Source organism: Diabrotica undecimpunctata, chromosome 4, assembly GCF_040954645.1.
Source record: "Diabrotica undecimpunctata isolate CICGRU chromosome 4, icDiaUnde3, whole genome shotgun sequence".
Classification (NCBI taxonomy): domain Eukaryota; kingdom Metazoa; phylum Arthropoda; class Insecta; order Coleoptera; family Chrysomelidae; genus Diabrotica; species Diabrotica undecimpunctata.
The window spans coordinates 159,466,323-159,477,578 of NC_092806.1; the positions used below are offsets into that span (position 1 = coordinate 159,466,323).

The following is an 11,256-nucleotide window of genomic DNA, read 5'->3' on the forward strand; positions in this document are numbered from 1 at the left end:
TTTCTATTATAAAATAGATGACTTGGTCAGTATTGAGTTATTTTAAAATATATTTATTATCTCATAACTTGAAATTTGCAGTCGTCACCATTGATAACCGATATTATTGTCGATCTTTTGTTTTTATACAAGCCTTCTGTCTTTTGTCGGTGTAAAGTCGTCTTTAGTCGATATTTATTGTGTTTTGCGTTTGAACTAATTTGTGCGTTATTTTCATATTATTATATTGTTTGGTAAGTAAATTTTCCATATAATAATCGGTGGGTTATAGTAATTGTATATTTTTTATTTTACTAAATTTAAAAATAAATAAATCTAAAATACCATATTGAATTATAAATCAGACTTTTCTTTATTGTAATCTATTTTGTTTTTATTTCAGTAAAATTGCTTGGAAACGAGTGACAGTGAATCAAAATACGCAAATCTACTACTATTTACCTATACAAAATAGTGCGTATGTAGTATATGTATGAAAACAAAAATAAATATTTCGCCTGAACCCCCAGGAAAAGTAAATGTTTTACGCTACTGAAAATATAATTGTTATTCAATTATAACGAAAACAAAACATTTAAAAAAAATTCGATCATTTTTTGATCATAATTTCAAAATTAATGTGTACGTTAAACTGAAAGAATGGGTTCGAGCGGTCTTGACTACGTCACACTCCTGGACCAGCTGTCAAATGTCATGCGCAATATCATACCTTGACTACCTTGTATTCATTAACAACTCGATCAACACTGGATGTAGTATTCAATTGTACCATGTGAGAGCTGATCACTGTCAGAACCAGAACACGATCAAACCATGGTACAATGAATGAATACACATAAATATGTCTATAACATTGTACCATGTGATCACACCACGACAATGACGTATAATATATTATACGTCATTGCACCACGAGACGACAGACCGAGGTAACAACGAAAAGAACTCTTACCGTTGCCAACCGGAGGGAAATTTCCCTTTTTACGGGAATTTTTGACTCAAAAGGGAAAAAATTAACTCAAAAGGGAATATTTACTCCAGTGCAAATTGTAAAATATGTTAAAAAAAAATTCAAAAGAATTAAACATATCTTTACCCCGTGGTAGTAATTGAAATGTTCCATAAGGTTCTCCTATTTCGGTATTCTTAATCATAACAAAACATCATTCGGTAATCATAACTCTCAAGAATCTCAAGCACTTAGTGTCAAAAATTAAAATATATGATGGTTGGGTAATTATTTCACAACCAGATCACTATACTTTTATATAAATATTAAGATCTTTAGGTACCTATTCCCTAAATCAAAATATAATAAAACTTAATTAATGCTGATGTAGAACTTGTCCCAATAAGTTCGTCTTTATTTATTAGGTACTTAAATAAAATTTCAATTATGGTTGTTTGAATAAATATTGTAGTGGAAGTGGGAAACCCACCGATTTGTCGTATTTAGTATTTGGTACTTTCTGCATCTGCACAGTATAATTCTTTGTGTATAAATATACTTACTGTGCTTTCTGTATAGTGTTACTTCTTAATAATTATTGGAGTTTAGAGCAGAGTGTAAGTATAACAAAAATTAATGACAATAATAACAGTAGTGTATTTAGTGATAGTGGTAGTAGTTATCCAATAGAAAAAAAAAACCAAATCTAGAGAAAAAACATTAAATGTTAAGTGGTTAGAAGATCCTTCTTTTAAAATCTGGGTTAAGGTTTTGCCACATAATAATAAAAAATGTATGTGGAAAGTGTGTAATGCATTTTATGTAACAAAAGCGAAAACTGCAAAACATGCTGCAGGTAAGAAACATTTAAAAAAATGACTGCTATTAAATGTATTTCAAGTATTTCCTCGTTTTTAGCAACTGGTAATACTTCTTTAAAACACCAAAATGCCGTGAAAGGCGCCGAAATAAGATTAAGTGTTTTTTTTGCTGAACATAACGTGGCTTAATATACACATTCTTATATTTCTGTTATAAAACCCATTTTGTAAACGGGAGGGAATTTTTTCATAAAAGTGGAAATTTTTAAGGCAAGTTGAGGGAAAAAGCTTGCAAGAAGGTTGGCAACTCTGCTTACCATAGTATAAAAAAGTGGTTTGTGGTTGTGGTTAAACCCTAGAATAACAGAGACCTTGACTACCTTGTATTCATTAACAACTCGATCAACACTGGATGTAGTATTCAATTGTACCATGTGAGAGCTGATCACTGTCAGAACCAGAACACGATCAAACCATGGTACAATGAATGAATACACATAAATATGTCTATAACATTGTACCATGTGATCACACCACGACAATGACGTATAATATATTATACGTCATTGCACCACGAGACGACAGACCGAGGACACCGAGGTAACAACGAAAAGAACTCTTAACCTTAACCATAGTATAAAAAAGTGGTTTGTGGTTAAACCATAGAAAAACCGAAAACTGTGTTCGGTTGTTCTCTGGTTAAACTGTAACTGTGCTCTTACTCAGTTTTCTTACTACCTACTTGTTTTTTAGTATGTAGTTTATTGTTAATAAATCAATATTATAAAACAGTTTAAAGTGTGTCCAGACCACAGTATATTCGTATATTGCTTAAAAAGAATTCTTTTTAAGCAATATACTGTGGCCACAGTACATTTGAGTACAAGCATTACTTTTGTTTGTAATGTTAATCATGTTAATGTAAATTAAGTTAAGTGTGTGTTTTCTTATAGAATGTGACTGAGGTTAACTCTAACTTTTTGGATGTAAAATTATTGGAATATCTAAAATCAAGTATAATCAAATGGAAGTAAAACAAGAAATCAGCGAGGAAACCTGTAATATAGAAATAAATTATGATCACTTGGATGATGTTCTTTTGGATGGCTTTAAATGTGAAATTAAGGAGGAATCCAATAGAGAAAGTACTGATGACACATATGATTCTTTAGACTTAAAGAATTGTCTCATAAATACTAAAACAGAACAACATGGAAATAAACTCCATCCATTTGAAGAAAATCAAAAAACTGAAAAAGGTTAGTATAATAGTTGACAAACATCTTAAAGTTTAAATGTTATATTATTTTTCGAGACATATCCCTTCATTTGAGCCCAGATTAGTTTATGGGGTTATGTTCACAGTGATAAGGTGGTAATTGCAACACTTTAACTCCATCTCCATGTTCTTTTGCTATTTCATCTATACTGTACTTCTCAAATTTTTGTGAATATTGCATAGCTGCAATAACTCTTTTTTTGAGTAAAACTTCTGCTGCTATTACTATTTCTTTGGTTATTAGCCAATCCAAGAGTTCTTGCTTTCTCCATTTAGTGTTAGGTAATGGTTCCTTTAATCTTGAATGGTAACTGACATTATCCATGACTATTACAGAATTGGTCAGTAATAATATATTATTTGACTGAAATATTCCTCAAAAACATCAGCAGTCATTTCTTCATGGTAGTTGTTCGTAGAATTTGAAATAAAATCTAGCAAGCCTCCATCAACAAATCCTTTATCTTCTCCAATATAAGTGATAGTTAAACTGTGACCTTTACCACTTGGAAATTTTAAGCCCATAGACAAATCTTTTATAAATGCCTAAGAAGCATTTGTAACCACTTTACCTTGCCAAACTTTTTTACAAAATGCCCTCATTTATCCATGTTTCATCTAAATAAAAAATATTTTTGCCTTATCTCCTCAATTTTCGAATTTCTTGCTCCAACAAATAATTTCTTAACTAAAATGATTCACAATCTGCAAAATATGTTCCACCTCTTGGAAATTTTAATTGTTTCTAAGAAAGTTAAGGGCTCATAAATTGAACCTCTCCTTTTTGGAAATTGTAAATGTTTTGTACCTGTAGAGATTACATACTTATATCATTTGTGGATTAAAATGACTACAAAATTTAAGACAAGTTATCTCCTGTGCAATAAAATTTGTGCTATCAATCATTTTCAAGTATACTATAGGTTTTCGGGGCTGATCAAAACCAATTTTCGATTTGAATATTGGATGATTCATTGTCTTCCTACTCTTACTGTCGTTGGACATGAGAGGAATTAATATATCCGTCTTTAAGACAAAAAAACGGGTGTGGCAGTCCAGTGGGACTGCTGGTAGAAGTTACACTTCTATACACGCATTCGCTGTTACAAATTTATTTGGGAGTCAATCTGCACAATCATTACATACGTAATGCTATAGGTAAGACATAGCAGAAAGAGAAACAGAATTAATAACAACTTACTCACAATTAATAAACAACATTTGACCTGTAATAGGAGTATAGTAAATGAAGGATTGAATCAATATTTTGATGAAAGTGTATATTTTTATTTTCATATATGTATGAAAGGAGTTGAAGCAAAAATTTTTTTACACATACTCTGCAGTAAAATTCATTGTTTATTTTGTTATTAATATAAAAATACAATACAATACACTGCAACATAATTCAATATAATAATACAATATAAATTAAAATGCAATATTCGTAAGTATTTAAAAATGACAATAATATACATACTATAATAGCTTTTCTACTTACGCATAATATGTTTAATTTACCATGTAATAATATTAATAAAAAAGTCCTCCCCGACTGGGAATCGAACCCCGGTCTCCCGAGTGACAGGCGGGGATACTGACTACTATGCTACCGAAGACATGACGCAAACTTATTTCAAAATTGACAGTTCTGGGTCATACAGTGATTTATTGAGATTATTATTTTGAAATACAAAAGACTAATATAATTCTGAACATTTAATAAATAATACAAAACATATCACATAAATAATAATATTAATAAATATTTTATTATATTATATTATATGTATATTTATTATATATAATATTAAATATATATACAAAAGAAACATTTTTATATTCGAGAGAGGAAGAGAGAGAAAATATATCTTCTGTCTCTCTCTTACTCATTATCTTACATATGTAATGATTTCACAGATTCACTCCCATACAAATTTCCAACGTGGAGCGCGCGTATAGAAGTATAACTTCAAAAAAAAAATATAGACTATTTGTTTCAAATTCCCACACTCATAGTTCCTCGCGATCTAAATGATACTATTAGCTTTGTAGTAAACAAATGGCTCTAAAATTACAGTTCTGATTGCCTAAAAGGTAGGCATATACAAATTTACTAATCATCAATTGATTGATTATAGGGAAAAAACATTTTTAAGCGTTTTTTGCATGCTAGATAAATCAGATATTTTACAACTGAATTTGTAATTATTTTATTGTTTAAAAAAAAACATATTATTGGCACTTTATAACATGTTCTAAATGAGCTCCTCCTCTCTCAAGACAGATTTCATACCGATATTCCAGATTTCTCTTAATGTTACGGAATAAAGGTTGTCTCAAGTCCGCGAAGAAGGCTCTAACGGCATCCTTTAACTCATTGATAGTTTTGGTACCCGTTTAAAAACGGCAGTTTTAGCAATGCCCCAAATTTATGCGTCAGGAGATGTTAAGTCTGGAGAATGTGCAGGATAGGGAAAGTCAGTAAATCGTGAAATGAATTTATTTGGAAAATGTCCCTAAATGACGAATGATTGGAAAAATGTACATAGAAAATTGTCAGACTACGAAAACTCCAGTGACCACATTAACTCCATCACTAACGGGCGGGGACAGCGTTATGATAATGGGTTTAATATGTCCAGTAAATTTAAGGTACTTCAATCCATAATAAAACATTATATTTTATCTGTCCATTTCATACCTGCTGCCGAAATTTTTATAAAAAATGAAAATTTGTTTTTTAATATTGTTCAGGAATTGTATTTATATATCGACCCATGCAACAAAAACTATTGTACCTCAATTTTGGTTGAACTGAGATAATCGCGTTTGAAAATTTTTCGCAAAGATTTCGCTCTAAGAAATGGCGTTATTTTTGGAAGAAATATGTCTTACATACTTAAATTTCTGATATATTATTATATAAAGGGTTTTAAGGAATTTCACAAATTAAACATAACAAAATTACTTGTTTTTCTGCTAAATTTTGAAGACTTACTATAGTTTTCGTCCAAGCATTTCTCGTCGAAGAAAAAAAACACTTACTCTAGATTTAGTAACAGATTTATTGAAAAAAAGCATTACTGTTTAATAAATGTTAATAAAAACATTCCTAGAACTAATCAGAATAACTAAAATTAGAATCTTGTTCATTGTTGTCACTTTCTGCTTCCATATTTTTACTAGTTTTAATATTCTGTCCCTTTTGTATTTTCGTCCCATTCTCGGCTTTGAGGGAAAAATAAAACTCATGGTAAACCTCAGGAATGTTAGGAAGACTGTTTCCTCTGGGTTTACATAAATCAAATAAACCATTCATTTTTTTCTCATTTATTGGAAGCAAACTTGTATATAGTTGAGGTAAATCTTTAGAATTATCGTTTTTTATTGTATTTGTTTTAGTCTTTTTTAAAGTTATTATTTTTAGCTCATCGGCATAATCATATTTGAACTTCATTTTATGAGGCATATCTGATAAAAAGTGCACTTCTTTAATCTTGATTATCTTTAGCTTTTCTCCACCGTTATCTTTATCCCAATTTTCTAATTTCACCTTTTGTTTTAAACTAAAAAAGTTGCTTTTTGCTATTTCTTTTACAATGTATGGCTTTCAAGACACTTTTGTCATGCGAACCAACATGATCCATTGAAGGGAACAGTGTGCATGCTGTCTCCTTCGTTTTGTGTATGACCTGCTTCTAGGAATCGATGAACTATTTGAATATTGAGATTGATAGAAGCATAAGAAAACAGTGAGAAAATAAAACGGTTGCGGTTTTGTCCGCCACAGTTATCAGAGTAAAGAATAACCTTTTTTACTCCGGTTTCTTTTTGATGATTTAAAAAATGCAAAATGCAACTGCTTATTTCGTTTGGCCCTCTTTTCGCAAGAACCTCGTGCCACACATAACAATAGTCCTTGTTATTTCCCATATTATAAATTGTAAAATTATATGTGGCGGGATTACTCTTGTAATAAAAGTCGCTCACAGCAGATTGAGGTTGTGACTGACTTTCTCTAAATCGAAACAAGCGGCACAAACTGACTTATCATCGATAGCCGCCTCCTTATCTGCATCCTTTAAAGCTCTGGCAGCTATTTTATTAGAAATGTGTTTATCAAACCTATCTTTTATTTTAAGTTTATCTTCTGGACTTGCTAGTGGATAGGCTCTACAGAGGCTGTATTGGTCCTTTTTTGGTTTAAAAAATGGAAGATTTAACTCGGCATTAATACTTTCCCTGTATTGTCTTAAAGTACCTAATTCTACAACATTTTTCTCTTGCATGTATTCTAAGTACAATCTATGCATTATTCCAACGTTAAGACCCTCCTCCAAGTACATTTTTGTTGACTTTTGTCTGGTGTAATGGGAAGGCACTACAGGAAAAAGTTAAATGTGATGTCGTATCGAGTTTAAGATGCTTTCATCAATTTTATTTGGTCTTGTAGCGTGTTTCCCTCTTCTATATGCCTCAAGAGATCCACTGTTTCCAATTTTACTTAAAGCGGTTGTTAACCACTGTTCGGATATTCCATAAGTATTGAGAAACATAGCTTTGCAAACCGGTATGTCGTTGTTGTTAAGAGCGAGCAAATATTTTCTAGAGAAATTTCGTCTTGATTTGCCGTCTGTTTTTCTCACTTGCTTTTTATCCTCTTTCTTAACGTATCTTGCTATGTAATCCCATTGTCTAGCGTGATCACCAATTTTCCAAAATTCTTCAAACAATATCTTCCTATTTTCCTCACTTATCTTCTCTTGACATTTATTTCTACAGGCTTCTTTGCATGGATTCTTCATCTGTCTGGCAGGAATAAATTCATCATTACGATTTTTGTCTTCGATGCCTACGTTTAGATCCTTCTTAGCCTTCACATCAAGCCACCCACTTGTATTTCTTACACGTTTTCTACCTGTTTTTTATTTACGCATCATATTACGCTTTCTACGGACGTTGACACCCTTAATTTGACTTTTAACTTCAGTATCTGGCATATTAGATGAGTCAGAATCTGATGTTTGTTCTGGTTCATAATTAGGATCGAGATCTGAACTATCTGACAAGTTCCAAGTAAAGTTGTTGGTGTTATCAACAGTTATATTAAGTAATAGTGATGTACCTGATTGTGCATTATGAGCACTGATTTGCTTGTCTGTAGAGTGGTTGCTGGGAACTAAAGCTGTATCATACAATGAGGTTCCTGCATCTGATACAATGGGTACTTCACTAGCACAAGTAAATTCAGTGATTTGAGAGTCATCCAATTCTAAAAAAGGACAAGTTAAAATAAATAAATAATAAAAGCAACGAACATACCTAAATTCACTGGTACATTATTTGCTAATTTTACTGGCATAAGTAAACTTGGTTGTCATTTCATAGATTGTAATGTGCATGTGCTAGAAGAGCATACTGTTTTCGAATGTTCTTCTGGTTCTAAAATAATAATTCATGTTAGTAAAAAACAAGAAATAAAATTAATATAGATCAAACTTACTTGAATCTGATGATTGTTTTTCACATAAGTTTTTTCCATTGAGCAAAATTTTTTGTGTTCTTGATTTCATTTTAATTCGCGTTAAAAATGATTATTTTCACACAGCAGCAACTTTAAATGTTTATAATAGCATTTAACAAACATACCCTACAAGTAAGCATGCGGTGAAACCCATAGTAAGTCAAACTTGCAATACCTTCTGCTGTTTCTTGCAACGAAGACTACAGTAATTCAACTTACTATAGTTTTCGCCTGCAGGAGTGAGGGTCAGTAAACTTACTATACACATGCAAATATTTTACCGGTTGCCTTAAAATGTATTATCGTTAGTTTTAATAAACTATGTTTATTTAATTTTTGTACATGTATATTATTTTTTCCTTTTTTTTTGGAATCCGACATCTAAATAAAACTACATACTATATGCTTTGAAACTAAATTATCAAACGCAAAATATGTGTCATGACTGAAAAATAGGCCCCGAATTACAATGGTGCCTAGGGCCCGCTTTAGTCTTAGTCCGTCACTGGTTTGAAGCTTCGATACTACACTTCGCTACCTAGGTCCTAAACTGCTTGTATTTGTCAGAGTTAGTGCTATTTCTGTCTCATCGTTCTGTTTAGTATCTTGTCTCAATTTTTGTATGTCAATTTTTGCATGTATGTTGTTATTGTTAATCGTGTTTCCCTGCATTGTGTTGTATTTTATTAACCTTTAACTTGATTATTACATTTCTTTATTTTACATTCATTTTCTCTTGTACTCATATCTTTATATTATAGTCAGTTTGATTTTTAGATTATTTCCAAGAGATCAAGGTGGAAGTTATGGAGACACTATCTGAACATTTATCTCACGAAGAAAATAATATGAATCCACATGCTAAAAGAAAAACATTAAATAAAAATATAAAATTTGTGACTGGAAAAAGACCTTATAAATGTGAATTTTGTTTTAAGCAATATACTACAGCAGGTAATTTGAAAGTACATTTAAGAGTGCACGCTGAAGAAAAACCTCACATGTGTGAAATTTGTTTTAAGCAATTTAGGATAGCAGGTAATTTAAAAGAACATTTGAGAGTACATACTGGAGAAAAACCCCACAAGTGTGAAATTTGTTGTAAGCAATTTAGTGAAGCATATGATTTAAAAAGACATTTAAGAATACATACTGGAGAAAAACTTCACAAGTGTGAAATTTGTTTTAAGCAATTTAGTCACGAAGGTACTTTAAAAAAACATTTGAGAATCCATACTGGAGAAAAACCTCACAAGTGTGAAATTTGTTTTAAGCAATTTAGGGTAGCAGGTAGTTTAAAAGAACATTTGAGAATCCATACTGGAGAAAAACCTCAGAAGTGTGAAATTTGTTTTAAGCAATTTAGTCACGAAGGTACTTTAAAAAAACATTTGAGAAGCCATACTTTAGAAAAACCTCACAAGTGTGAAATTTGTTTTAAGCAATTTTGTCAAGCAGGTAATTTAAAAACACATTTGAGAATACATACTGGAGAAAAACCTCACAAGTGTGAAATTTGTTTTAAGCAATTTTGTCAAGCAGGTAATTTAAAAACACATTTGAGAATACATACTGGAGAAAAACCTCACAAGTGTGAAATTTGTTTTAAGCAATTTAGGGTGGCAGGAAATTTAAAAGAACATTTGAGAGTACATACTGGAGAAAAACCTAACAAGTGTGAAATTTGTTTTAAGCAATTTTATCAAGCAAGTAATTTAAAAAAACATTTGATAATTCATACTGGAGAAAAACCTCACAAGTGTGAAATTTGTTTTAAGCAATTTAGGGTAGCAGGTAGTTTAAAAGAACATTTGAGAATCCATACTGGAGAAGAACCTCACAAGTGTGAAATTTGTTTTAAGCAATTTTGTACAGCAAGTAATTTAAAAAATCATTTGAGAATCCATACTGGAGAAAAACCTCACAAGTGTGAAATTTGTTTTAAGCAATTTTGTGAAGCAAGTAATTTAAAAAAACATTTGAGAATCCATACTGGAGAAAAACCTCACAAGTGTGAAATTTGTTTTAAGCAGTTTAGTGAGGCAGGTTCTTTAAAAAAACATTGGATAATTCATACGGGAGAAAAACCTCACAAGTGTGAAATTTGTTTTAAGCGATTTAGTCACGCCTTTAATCTAAGAGTACATTTGAGAGTGCACACTGGAGAAACATCCTATCAGTGCGAGATTTGTTTAAAACAATTTGCACAAAAAGTTAATTTAACTAAACATATGAAAGATCACATTGGAGAAATACCTCACAAGTATGACATTTGATTTAAGCAATTTAGTGAAGCAGGACCAGTGGGACCGCTGGTAGAAGATATACTTCTATACAAGCGTTCGCCGTTACAAATTTTTATAGGGGTCAATCTGCACAATCATTACATATGTAATGCTATAGGTAAGAGAGAGCAGAAAGAGAAACAGAATTAGGTATATAGGTATATGGTGCATCCTTTGCTGTATATAAAAAACATTTGACTTGTAATAGGAGGATTTTATCAAAATATAATAATATTTTGATGAAAATGTATATTTTTATTTTCATATATGTATGAAAGGAGTTGAATGAACAAAAATTTTTTACACATACTCTGCAGTAAAATTCATTGTTTATTTTGTTATTAATATAAAAATACAATACACTGCAACATAATTCAATATAATAATACAATACA

At 31.0% G+C, this 11,256-nt stretch overlaps 1 protein-coding gene and 1 long non-coding RNA gene across 4 annotated transcripts in view; one reads left to right on the forward strand and one right to left on the reverse strand.

The window, feature by feature from the left end:
- LOC140440335 (uncharacterized) overlaps positions 1–917 on the reverse strand; it is a 22,843-nt gene extending 21,926 nt beyond the window's left edge. The window contains exon 1 of the long non-coding RNA XR_011950814.1: positions 710–917. This is a non-coding gene — a long non-coding RNA (uncharacterized lncRNA). The remainder of the gene's footprint in view (positions 1–709) is intronic.
- Positions 911–10,852, forward strand: LOC140440333 (uncharacterized). Of its 3 annotated transcripts, none has more exons than XM_072530771.1 (3): positions 911–929; positions 2,724–3,029; positions 9,354–10,852. In XM_072530771.1, exons 2-3 carry the CDS (start codon positions 2,795–2,797, stop codon positions 10,850–10,852), a joined length of 1,734 nt encoding a protein of 577 aa, XP_072386872.1. In that variant the 5' UTR covers positions 911–929; positions 2,724–2,794. The 3 variants fall into 3 exon arrangements, with proteins under 3 accessions (XP_072386872.1, XP_072386874.1, XP_072386873.1); XM_072530773.1 differs by lacking the exon at positions 911–929 and adding an exon at positions 2,147–2,370; XM_072530772.1 differs by lacking the exon at positions 911–929 and adding an exon at positions 2,424–2,522.
- Positions 10,853–11,256: the final 404 nt, after the last annotated feature.